The sequence below is a fragment of the Rhinichthys klamathensis genome, unplaced genomic scaffold, assembly GCF_029890125.1.
Source record: "Rhinichthys klamathensis goyatoka isolate OS25496 unplaced genomic scaffold, OSU_Roscu_1.1 h1tg000131l_1, whole genome shotgun sequence".
Lineage (NCBI taxonomy): Eukaryota > Metazoa > Chordata > Actinopteri > Cypriniformes > Leuciscidae > Rhinichthys > Rhinichthys klamathensis.
Window position 1 is genome coordinate 741,527 of NW_026606666.1, and position 13,377 is coordinate 754,903.

The window sequence follows — 13,377 nt, forward strand, 5'->3', positions numbered from 1 at the left end:
GGCAATCACTACAGGATCAGGATCATTAAACTTTTGCCATGAAAATACTCTGCTTGTATACATTTATTTCTAGAAATTCTTAATATATTTTAGAAAACTAATATTTTTTTTTCATACTTATCCTGCCCTGGAAATTACTCAAATAAAACATACTTTTCCAAACTGCGTAGGAAACTCATAGAAGCCTGTGGCAATGCTGAAGGGTGAGATCCATCCTATAATAATAACCCAACACTTTGCTGCAGATCTATGAAACAGGAAGCTCTTATGATCAGCTTACAGAAGCATTTATTCTGCATAACCCAAATCAAACAGCACAGTAAAACATTTTTCTTAAACCCCAACACACAAACACAACATTCACACCAAAACAGCATTATTTATCCCTTTCAACCCCACACATAAAGCTTTTATAGGCAAACAAAACAATAAATTAAAATCAGCAGGCAGCCACACAGAGTCCAGATACTTTTCTGTTATACGTTATATGGGATAGACTGCACATACAGTTTCATATGAGCATAGACTGTGGTTATCATAAGTTTGTGATCTGCATGTGGACGGCTATAGCTCTTCCTAAAGAAGACAAACTCGGCTGTAGAATCTTTACTGTTATGCGAGATGGAACAGTGATGATAAAAATCAGAAATAAAATCACTATAATACTGCTGAAGAAGGCAATGATGGACCTGTGGTCATGTGTTGCAGTTTGGGTAAAGAGAGAGTTAAAAAAAAGTAGGCAAAAGAGGGATGGAAAGATGAAGATGATGATGGGTCATTGTCAGCGCTGCAGGTAAACAGATGAAGAAGAGTCCATCAGATCTCCTGATATGATGATGTTGAGTTGCTTGGGTCATCTTCCTCTCTGAAATTAAACACAGACAAACAATATTTAAAAAATCAGCTGGAACACTAATAGAATATATATATATATATATATATATATATATATACACACACACACACATGTCAGTGTTGGGTGTAATGTGTTACCAAGTAGTTAATTACTGTAGTTTAATTAAGGGATTACTCTTAATTTTCTGCAATTTAATTAGTTCTGATGTAATTGCATTAAATACTATAGAACAAATCTTAATGTCAAATGTTAAAATGTATATTTTAAATGTAACCTTCTCCCTCCCTTTAAATACTTTGGTATTTATGCAATTTTACATGATTTATCTGAAATCATTAAAAGAGCAGTTTCAGGTCTATCCTTAACTGTTCAAATGGTCGAGGTTGATGTGGGATTTAGAAAGTAATTTGTAATAAGTAATGCAATAAAATAAACATTACTTATAAAGTTAAGTAATCTAATTACACTGCTGAAGATGTAATTAGTAGCTAGTAATTAATTACTTTTTTTAGAGTAACTTACTCAACAGACACTGATGACACCCAACTTCAATTGTATGAGCAACTTCCATTGTCTTTTTTTCTCATACAATTGAAGTCAACAGGAACCAAAATTGTTTAGTTACCAACATGCTTCAAAATATCGTCTTTGTTCCACTAAAGAAAGTAGGTCATACAGGTTTGGAACAACATCAGGGTGAGTAAATGATGGCAGAATTTGTATTTTGGGTGGACAATTCCTTTAAGGCCCCCCTCACAGATTTAATCATTTCCACATCCAGAAGTTCAATGAGACATCTGTGGAAACAACCGTATCAGGCTCTGACCTGGCCCTGTTTGACTTCCTATATTCCCCAAACAGACTGTTTAAACACCGGAAATCTGTTTTAATTGAAACGAGCATGTTTGCCAGTCAATAAATATTACTAGATTAGAGGTTTTGGATTGGCAGTTCCTGTATGTGGAGAAAACGACTGATGATCGGCACTGCCTGGCCATTGATCATTTCCATGACTCAGTCGCAACATTGATCAGATCAAAATGTCACTTCTGTTTGATCGAGGACATGGTTGAGCGCATGTGTACTGAGGGTGTGTTACTTCCTTTCCAGATCTTCATGATTAATTGAGCAGTTTTCTGCCACTGTACTCATATCTCTTACACCAGCAGAGAGAACATGTTCATCAATTCAGTATTTTTTTACACACCAGTTATCAAATGATTGAGCGAGAATGTATTACACCCAGGAAATTAATTACAGGAATAGTTCACCCAATAAACAAAATGCTGTCATCATTTGCCAGCCCTAGTGTATTCTGACATCAATGACGACAAACACAATTGCTGCCTGTGTGTCTCATGGCAGATTGAGAAGCACTGAACACTAACTCAACTGCCCAGAATGTTAAAGCTGCCCAAGGAAAATCAAGAGGAATCAAATGTACACTGAATACTGCAATTTCAGACAGTCCTCTTGAAAAGCTATTGTATGGGTTCAGAAGACTTGGAATACAGCTCATGACTCGTATGGACTACTTGCATGGTGCTTTTGTGTCATTTTTGGACCTTGACAGGCTATAGTTATTAAGCTGCGTTCACACTACACGCGACACGATACCATTCATTTTCAATGGTGAGCGGGCGACTTCCGGCGACACGCGCGGTCGCGACCGTTGGCGACTGGATGGGGCGTGTCTGGCGACGCGACAAAGTTGAGATCTGTTTTAGGGGTGCTCCGATCAGGATTTTTGGGGCCGATCACCGATCGCCGATTACTGGAAGCTGTATCACCCGATACCGATACCGATCACCGATTACAGGGTCTATTTGAAGACTTCTTTTTATCATGTAGCATTACTTATTAAACTATATTTAACAACAATGTACAATTAAGTATTACATTTAAGAGAAGACAATGCATAATGAATTGACACTTGTGTATTTATTTGCAAGCAACATGTATTAACATAGCAGCTTGGTTATTGGGAGCAGCTTAGGGCTTGACATACAACTTTCCTGTAGAATATAAAATAAAATGAATAAAAGACAGAACATCTGAGTCTTTAAATTTAGCTTTAGACTACTTTAAACATTATTTTGACTATAGCCTTTTTTGTTGCTGCTTTTAGAGTCAGTCAGCCATCAGTTTTTCTAATACACTTAAAGGACCACAGGTAGTAAAGTGCACAGCAACAAAAAAAAAAAAAAAAAAAAAAAAAAAAATAACAACTTCCATATCTGTATCTATAACTTTGCTTTTTTCTGGGATGCTTCGTCAGATTTTGTGGGCATTTAGAGAGGAAGAGAGAGGTAGACAAACCTTTTTGTGTGTGTGTGTGTGTGTGTGTGTGTGTGTGTAGAACCCTTGCAAAATTATTTTAAACAGATTAAGAAAGCCACCACTACTGGTCATATCTATGTTTAGATTGATTTTTTTAGATCCAGTGAAGTCTGTCCCACCATGTACCTAATATAAATAAATAAAACATCTTCAGTTAACTAGCAGATCATTCATTTAGTTCGCTATTAAATAAGAAATCTAGCGCTAAAATGTGTTTTTGAACTCAAGCTGCGCGCTTGTTGCCGCGGCGATCAGTTGCATGGATACAGTGTTCTGTGCCTCGCGCAGGCTTCACTCGGACGCGCGCTTCAATCTATCGCCATTGCGGACTCTATTCATTCCGGTGTAATCACAAAATAAAACACAAACGTATCCTTGCTTGATATAACTGTAACCGCTGATGAACATATTCAGTTTTGATGAGAGAAAATATGTACGAGTGATTTGACGGACGCACGGGGGTTGGATACATTTTTGTCATTGGTTGTTGCGTTAAATCTTACCCAGATACAATAGTGCTATTTTCTGATTGGCTATTGTGTAGCTCGACGAACAACACCAGAGGAAACGCGCTTCATTCATGCCGGTTCCACAGTGAGAGCGGCGCGGCCAGAGTTTTGGCCGCTGCGGCATATTAAATATATTACAAATAGTTTTTCAGCGTGAGAAATACAATGTGTGGCGGGAGAGCGTGACAAAAGACCGAAATGAGTGACTGTCACGCTCAATGCTTGACACTTGAGAGCCCAGACCGGTGAAGCTATTTTTACCAGTAAAAAAATTGTCTCGCGAGTTTTGCGTCATCTGATCGGCTTTTCTGGATCGGCCTTTATAGAGACCGCCGATCACACTTCCCAAAGCAATTATCGGCCGATTATGATCGGCGACCGATCAGTCGGAACACCCTTAATCTGTTTAACTTTATGCAAATGCAGAGCGACTTTCGGGAGCGACAACCAATAGGAGTGAAGTCAGTGGAGCGCGTCACTCTTCAGTGCTGAGTCTGACCGAGGAAAGTTGAATGAGAAGGTCATTTTAGCAGTCAGAAACTGTCCTATTATTTATGGTCTATCTATTATTTATCCTATTAACCTGAATGGTTTCGGGAAGCCAGATAGACCGGTATTTGCCCGTTTTCTGCAGTTAAATAGCCGCGATGGCAAAGAGCACTCACTGTTTCTCGTTCATCTTTAATATTATGCATTTTATGTACTGATTCCATTTATATTAAGACTTTTCCTTTCCAAAATATTTGTTTGTAGCGGCAAGAAAACATATTTGTTGTCTAACATAGAGTAACATCCGTGAATGTCACTCACAAACATTACTAGGCAACCAGTAGTGGGAACGCCCTCCAGTGCAGCCACTGGCGACCTGCAGCGACAAAGTCCCTTGTAGTGTGAACGCAGCTTTAAGCTGTAAGGTCACATCAAAAAACATCTCTTTTTCTGTTCTACAGAACTATATAGTCATACAGATTTGCAATGAAATGAAGGTAAATAAATTATGAAAATATTTTGGCATGAAGTTCACCATTTTCCAGTTTGAGCGCTGATATCATCAGTTTAACACTCGAACAGGTTACAGCCTGCAATTTACAAAAAGCGTGCCAAATTGCAGCACTTCTTGAGCGAATAAACATGTGATCAAGCTCACGCCTGTAGACATGTCAGTGATGTCTTTTCAGGACTGACTTGACTGGTTCCACTCTGAGAAATATGTCAGGTGTATGTTTGTGTAAATATATGACAAACAACTTCCATTGCCTTAAAATGGAGGGAAGACAACAACTGCTGCCTTATCCACTAAAAGATGCAGACACAAGTCTGGCTGACTGATTCAGCTCAAATAAAAACTGCACCGTAGGTGGACAGGTTTCAATTTCTTACAAGAGGTCAGCAAATGTTCACAGTCGGCCTCTGCTCCAGTCGCTGCCAACTGCTGCTGCTGACCAAAAAAGTGCTCTGATCAGCAACATAAAAAATAAAAAAAGGCGTGCTTCTTTCAAAATCTACAGATTATGCTTCCTTATTTCGGCCAATTTCTGCATGTAAACTTTACAGATAAGGTAATGCCACAAATGAATCGCAACAAGGTAGATATAAAAAAATAAGATGCTGGGCAAAGTTGAGAGTAACGTTGACTACAAATATAATTCATTCAATACTTTATCCTTAATTATGCAAATTTGACTATGTTGCATCATATGATTATGGCATCTTTTGCTTAGCAACATGTTAAATGTCAAACTATTGAAATCTTCTGAGTTCTGATGGCTACATTAAAAGTTTGGGGTGGGTAACATGCTCATCAATGCTGCGTGTATTTGATCTAAAATACAGTAAAATCAGTAATATTGTAAATTATTATTACTTAAAATAGCTTTTCTATTTTCATATATTTTAAAATGTAATTTATTCCTGTGATGGTGTATTATAAATGTTTAAAATGATGTTCAAGAGTTGTCCCTGCTTTCTGTTACATTCAGATGTGGTCTATCTAGCTTTTACAAGAAGAACATGTCCTGTGTGTCCATGACTGTCTAGTGCATATTTACAAAGACCAACAAGTAATAAATTAATTTATGGACATAATGGCACATAGGCCCTGTTTAAACCTGGTATTAAGGCCGGAGACACACTGGCTGCGTGGCGTGAGCGTGGCGTTTCTGTTGCGTGTCAGCTGCGTGGGGCGGCTGCGTTGCGTTTTCTGTGTCTTTGCACACCAGAAGCGTGTCTGACGCGGCGCTGCGTGGCGTACACGAATACATTTTCGCTATATGTGACATAGAGGGAGGGCGCCGACAGACCAGTCTACATTTGGATTACTGTTGCTCTTGCCTTTACGACAACAATTTCAACTTTTATCACGCATCTTCCAAAATCCGAAAAATAGGGAAACATGCGGCTGTCTGTTTATTTCAAAAACATTTACAAATTTTGTGTAGCTTTAAAGAGCCAATATTTAGCCTACCTGATGTTGGACCGTCACTCAGAAGACACACTACAATGTTATTGTAGCCTATCCTAACTTTATATCCACCTGAGGCCCAGAAAGATTTTTTTCAAAGATTTTTTTTGATTTTTTTTCATGTAATCACATTGTTAAGAGCATTAGAAACAAATGAAAATATATATAGGCTATATTTTATTCATATGCTATGACCTCTGTAGTGGACACCAGGACTCGACTGTTTAAAAAATAAAATGACATGAAATTATATAGGCAAAAATAATGGGATTAAAAAAAAAGACATTTATATCTGAATTTATGTAAAAACCTAGATTTTCAAACATCAAAATGTAATTTATTAATATGTATTCGTGTACAAAATGACATATAAACATCTTTTCCTATACTATTTTGCCTGCAAACGCTTCCAACACGCTTGCGTGTCGCGTGAAAAATAGGCGTCGGTTCTATTTCTAGCATGCACGCGTTTTCCGCGCGGCTCATGCCGTGCCTGAGACGCGTGTGTCACGCAGGCAGTGTGCAAGCTCTAACCTGTTAACATGGGAGCCGAAATAAAAACGGACACGCCACGCAGCTGAGACGCTCACGCCACGCAGCCAGTGTGTCTCCGGCCAAAGACGTGTTTTGTTTGATCAGATCACAAGTAGACGACGCTAAATACTGGTGTAAACGGGGTCTAAAACTTTTTGAGCTTATCCACTTACTTAGCCTAGAAATCTAGACGCACCCTAGCGGCAGCAAAAATTATTTTGCAGCAAAGTGTGGTCTAGCAACTCTCCATAGACTTTTGAGCTGGAAAACCAAAAACTGGTCCGGCCAATCAGATCGTGTAGAGTTGGTGGGCGGGCTTAACATAATGACGGCAGGGTTATGACGGTTCCGCGTGATTTCCATAGGTGATTTCCCTCTGCTTGAAAACAAAGAAGATGCTGCCTGGCGAACAGCGGTCTTTCGAATCGGCTTTGGCCGCGACTCTGGATGATTTGGAGTTAAGAGAACGTCACTTAAGTCATTCCTAAAACAGGAAGATGTGTTCAGAGTTTTGACGACCGGATACGGCAAAAGTTTAATATACCAACTAGCTGGTTCACTGGTGGAAAACCGCATGGGACTCACTCAGCCACAGCCGTTCGTTGCTCTGGTTGGTTGTAGCGCTGCCGAGGGATATTGAAAGACAACCGTTTATCCCGCCCCTCGGATTGAGGTATGACAATTGTGAGTTCCCAGACCTAACATCTTGATGTAGGTCTGGCTTGCCAGGCTACCACTTACTACCACTTCCAGAAGTAGTTGAAAACGCATTCGACCGGATTGCTTTCGTAATGTAGGCGCTCATGTGGTCAAATGCATTGGAACAACCACAAAAGATCGACTACTAAGATCGACCTAAAAAAACTAAAAACATATTTACCCGCCCACAGACTCTCACCTCAAAGAAATCAGGACAGAAGAGGTTGAAAGTGGATAAAAGAGACTGATTAAAACAGCTACTTGTGATCCGATCGACAAAAACGCATCTTAATTCCAGGAGTAAACAGGGCCATAGAGAGTGTTAAGTTAGGATGCTGCCTTATAAGGGCCACTGCCTATACAGGCAACAGACAGCAAGGCAACTTCCTAGGGTTTGGAACAGAGCTTCTGTTCATCATTAATTAAGAGGTCAGAAGGTTTATTAACCCTTTCGCACGTACGTTTAAAATATTCTAACTGACCCCCCAGCGTGAGTTTTTCAAGGCGACCGTTATTTAGAACCTGCCACTTTAATGTTTCCATGGTGACGCGTCATTTCTTGTCACGTGACACAGCGCAATCACAACACAGAGCTGAATGAATGATGATCTGCTTTTATGTCTTTCTTCCTTTTCTATTCAAAATATTCACACATGTATTAGCTATAGCATGAAACACTGATATTCCGATTGTCAAATATGTGCAAGTGGATGTGTTTTGTTGTTTAAACGTCTTTATAACGATCGCGTTAGTTGAGCTGGATGTGCGATGGGCGGCGCCATGTTAGTTTGTTTCACAGTTCAGAGAATCGGATCTGTTGTTTCTCACGAAATACATGAAAGTAAGTGGCCGGTGAACTAGGAGAAGAATAGGGTAAAATGTAAAGCTACTTACACAATGGGTATCTGATATGAATAAAACGTTTTGTCTTATTATAATGGAAATGATTATTGTAGCCGTTTCCATAGACATCAGTGTCTATTTTACTAATTCAAAATCACTGTTTTGCTAGTACTTATGTGTATTTAAATGTCTGAAACCTAAAATAAACATTATGTGGTTTAAAATACTCAATAGTTGTGATATATGACAGCACTGAGTGTGTCCGTCTCTGGCTCAGCGCCAGCCAACGCGCGAAAGCACGTTTGAATTTAGCAGTTGATCACGTGATGCACTGACCGTTCTAATCACACCGGTGTGATCGTACGCTCCAGGGACCAGCCAAGACTGATCACACCGGTGTGATCGTACGTGTGAAAGGGTTAAGGCAGAGAGACGCTCATGCAGGTCAAAGGTTCTTTTACCTCTCACCATCCTCTTTCAGTTTGCGGGCGGCTTGTTTGGACTGTTTGATCTGTAAGTCCAGTCGGTGCAAGAAGTCTTTAGCAGAGAGCTCTTCCGCCTGCACGGGTCGGGTGTTGGGCTCCGGGACGGCCGGTTCTGGTGGGGGGGACAGGACGTCCATGTCCTGACTCGAGCACAGCGACTCCTGCAGTGTACAACCCTCGCTGTCAGGTGACTCCAGAGACAGTCCATTAAAGAGGGAGGGTTTTTTGGACTTCACAGGAATATTGAGAGTGTTTCGCAGGAATATACAGTCATTGCTGAATAGCTTATTGACTCGTTTAATTTGTTCCATCTGTGGAAATCAAAAAACAAACATGAAAATATCACATATTAACTTCTATTTTCAAGAAACAGTCCTAAACATAAATGTATCCATTTAGTGTTTGCTTCTTCCACATTTACCAGCATGTGTCTTATGTTTTTAATCATACATGAGTAAATATTTGCTTAGAGATTTGCTTGATTTCTTTAGGCGACACCTGACAATTCCCGCTTTAACTCAATCAGTTTACACATCTATTTGATCTCCAAATCTCTCTCCACACACTCAGGAATAGCTGGACTTGTGCTAGTTCATTTTCTCAATTATCTTGAGCTTCATTATGTCTGCATGTATGCAATCATAACTTAAACTTACATTTGTATAGTTAACCTGGGCATCATAGGCTTTTGTAGGAGTTTTGCACATCACATAAAGTTCTATGTACTTAGACAACTTAATAGGTTTTGAGCCAATCTAGACTGTTCAAAAATGCTGTCTGGATTTTGATTCACAGCATTTTTTGCCATCATAGGACATTTTCATCACGCAGAACAAGCCAATTATATTCTAAAATGACTAAAAATGCCCTAAAATTCTTCTTAGACTGCTCACTTAGTTTTGAACACAGCGGTTTTTGAGTATATGACAGGTAATGATACTCAAACTTCACAATTATGATGCCCTAAATGTAGGTAGATAACATCCTTTTTTTTTTCTTTTTTTTTTACACTGTTTGACAAGATGAAAATTCTGTTATCATTTACTCACCCTCAAGTTGTTCCAAACCTGTATGAATTTCTTTCTTCTGCTGAACAACACAAAATGGTATATTTTGAAGAATATCTCTAATCAAACTGTTGAAAGGCCCCATTGACTTCCATAGTTTTTTTTTCCATACTATGGAAGTCAATGGGGCCCATCCACTGTTTTGTTACAGATATTCTTCAAAATATCTTCTTTTGTGTGCAGCAGAAGAAAGAAATTCACATAGGTTTGGAACAACTTGAGGGTGAGTAAATGATGACAGAATTTTCATTTTTGGGTGAACTATCCCTTTGAGGGAGTTTACTAGGATTTGAGGCATGCCTGAATCCGAAATCGCCCCCTATACCCTCAAATAGGGCATTATTTGGGGGGACAGGCATTTGTAGTGGTGTCCGAAACCATAGTGAATGCACTCATTCTACCCCACATTGCACCACAATAATAAGTGTACAGCCGATGTACACTCAACGGCTATCCTAACTCACTTACTCATTTTCATTCACTCCAAGTGAACTGTATTAGTGGACTAACAAAGGGACTAGTGATTGAGTGAAGGGGGCGATTTCAGATTCAGCCACAGGCTATGCTAACAGGAAACGTTTTGGCAAGGTTATCTCAAAGTTGTGAATAAATGCTTTTCGGGGGTACTGTAGATTTGTTTTAAAGGTATCTGGTCTTTAAATTTTTACGAAAACGCCAGGACAAAAACATTTATACATCATTCATGGAAAGTTTAGTTGGACGTGTATCTGATGTTGTTTAATTGTTATCACTTGTTGCAGAAGGTTCAGAGAACATTCAAAAGTAACGTTACGTTCCCATAATGGTATTTTCCCGTATAGCCTAACCCTAACCCAAAAAAAAAAAACATTTATAAAAAACAGGACGTTTTGAACGTGGATGCTCACATTCATTTTCTTCGATTTTATTGTTAGCTGGGTAAACTCAAATTTCCAGGTGCCCCGTCGCGTCTATGATGGTAAAAAAAAAAAAAAAAAGTAACTTACAACAACGTTGCCTAAGTAGGGAGCTCACTAGGTAATACGTAACGGCATGGGCCCAAAAATTGCTGTCCCAAAAATGTTGTCTAGATAGGCAGCACACTAGTTTTTGGGACACACTCCATTTTGTACATGATGCTCCAAAAGAATGCAAAACAACGTTGAATATGTATGGAGATGACTAGGAGATGGTTTCTTGCAAATGTGTGTGACTTTATTGATGTGAGACTCACCGTAACACCATATTTGAGTGCTATACCCTGCAGTGTGTCCCCGTCCGTTACCCGGTGCTCTATGTATGTTTCTCCTAACGGCGCCGTGACGCTCGCGGTGCTGCCATACGAGCGCGTCTTTGTGCGGGCCAAACTCTGCGATAATTCACTGTCCGACTCCGAACCGGACAGGGATCTGGGGAACAGCGGCTGTCCGTACCGTCCGCCTCCTCCATCATCCCGCAACGGAGGCAGCACCGGAGAAAACTCCGCCATCTTCAATCCGTTATTATTAAAGCTGCCGTGACGCGCAAAGACTAATATTAGCCAACTCACAAGATATTATTACTCATGTTTCCACCGTCACACCTCGAGCAGCGCATTTTTAGCGGAGATATTCAGAGGAAGCAGTAGATGTGTGTGATTTTTCCAGTCGCCATTGTCGTTACTGTAGGCCTGCGCGAGAGACTATGTCCAGTGAAACCTGATCTGCGCGTGTGTGATGATGACACCCCCAGCATCTAGCTGCAAACTAGCGCGTCGCGTTTTTCAAGGTTTCGAATGGAATGTGACGTCGGCAGCCAGTCGACCAATCAACGAATTTGTTCAAGCGTCGCGTCGAATTCAGTGTACAGTTCAGACGCGCTCTGTCTGAGGTCCTCTTGTTCTACATCTTTTAGAAAGAAAAAAGGGCTACACATTCAAAGCATGTTATTATGTATTGTCCCCTTTTTAAAGCTTTGTTTTCTAGAATGTAAATGTGAGTTATTTGCTTAAAAAACGCAACTGTTCATTTGCACAGACTGAAGAAATGTAACACACTAATGTCACCAAACAAACGAGACAACACTGACATGCTTTCAGGTGTTATGATGAACTAAACTTATCATGATAGTGATGTAGATGTAGCCTACATGCACACAGTATTGCCTGAAATGTGAAAAAATATCTGTCTTCTAATCTTAAACATGGACAGTGAGGTCACACAATATAATCCAACCCGATTAAGATTTAGTCTGTGCAGAATGCAGATTATCACTTAACATAATAAAACCCACATAAATATCATACTTCTAAAATGACACGCCATAATGGATTTGTATAATTGTAGTATTTAATAATACAATATCTTAGTGTGCTTTTAAATACGGATGTGATTAAAAACATTATCTCTTGATGACAGAAACTCTTCTTATGCACCCTGAATCTGTTATATTTTTCACCCCTGAGATGTTTCTTGATTTTTTTAAACCACACATGACCTGGTTTTAAGAGAGAAAGAGGAAGCAGGTGTCTACATGTTGCTGGATTGTCGTTGCACAGGTTCACTTGTAAGCAAACAATTAGAGAGGAAACAGATTCAACTGACAGAGCAAGACCATAGCCTATATCTTTTACTTTTGACACACTGAATGATTTCTGTTGTTTTCACAGTAATATTACTGTATTCTCAACAATTCCCTACTATAGAATCTGAATACGGCTATTACTGCAGATTTTGTCATTTTCACAGCATTATTACTGTATTAACAGTTTCATACCGTATGTGTACATTACTGTAGATTTTCAATGCATTCTGGGAAAATATTAGCCTACTGTAAATCTAAATACAGTAGTAAATGACTGCAGCAGCTCTGGCAGAGCGGCTGGACCATCGTGAGACAGGCGGGAAAAGTGGTCTTCTTTATAACATTTGGTTTTCTTTTAAACGTTTTAAGTGATTGTTGTATGCTTCTAATTAAGTACTTTAACTCTTCAAACTTTTATTTTTGTATTTCCATTTTCCACTGGCACAGTGTGTTACTGTGATTTTACTGGTATGGCTATAATTGTATTTTGTTCATTGATTAAATATGGTTAATATGCTGGAAAATCTGTATATTCTCCTGAAGTTCAGCTATAAATGTAAAAGATGAAACCTGAATAAAGCTTTGAAGCAATAAATTGTGTTATTGAATATATAACAGTAAAATAAAAAAAGTAATAATAAAAATAACAGTATAATTCTTATTTTAAAGTATGAAATACTTCATGAAATAAAGAAATACAGCAACTGGATAATTGTAAGCCAGTAAGTTACAGTAATTTGACAATAAACATTTTACAGTGCAGTGCTCTCTTACACAGTTCTGTGTTTTTATTAATCCCAGCCATTTTCTGTTGTTCCTGTGAACTGAAACTCAGACGGGGGAACCCGGGCTGTTGTAACAATTTTTATTTTTCGCAATGTAACTTAGTATGTTTGTGTGTATTAGTCAGTTCTCATAAATTTGACAATATGCCTAATACACTGGCCAGTTTTGTGCAATCTTTGTGATTCCAGAAGAAGTACAAGTGGTATAACCCTTCCGGTCATGATATTAAAAAAAAACAATAAAAAAAAAAAAAAAT

General features: G+C 39.0%; 1 protein-coding gene across 1 annotated transcript; it reads right to left on the reverse strand.

The window, feature by feature from the left end:
• Window positions 1-271: 271 nt before the first annotated feature.
• On the reverse strand, window positions 272-11,499 carry lysmd2 (LysM, putative peptidoglycan-binding, domain containing 2). Its single transcript, XM_056256704.1, has 3 exons — window positions 11,008-11,499; window positions 8,704-9,038; window positions 272-865 (listed from the first exon to the last, which is right to left on the reverse strand). Exons 1-3 carry the CDS (start codon window positions 11,260-11,262, stop codon window positions 817-819), a joined length of 639 nt encoding a protein of 212 aa, XP_056112679.1. The 5' UTR covers window positions 11,263-11,499; the 3' UTR covers window positions 272-816.
• Window positions 11,500-13,377: the final 1,878 nt, after the last annotated feature.

Coding starts and splice junctions, on each gene's coding strand:
- lysmd2 (XM_056256704.1), bottom strand. CDS start 11,262: ATGGCGGAGTTTTCTCCGGTGCTGCCTCCGTTGCGGGATGATGGAGGA. Junction 9,039..11,007: donor CACTCAAATATGGTGTTACG/GTGAGTCTCACA, acceptor TGATTTCCACAG/ATGGAACAAATTAAACGAGT. Junction 866..8,703: donor CTGAAAGAGGATGGTGAGAG/GTAAAAGAACCT, acceptor GTTTAATTTCAG/AGAGGAAGATGACCCAAGCA.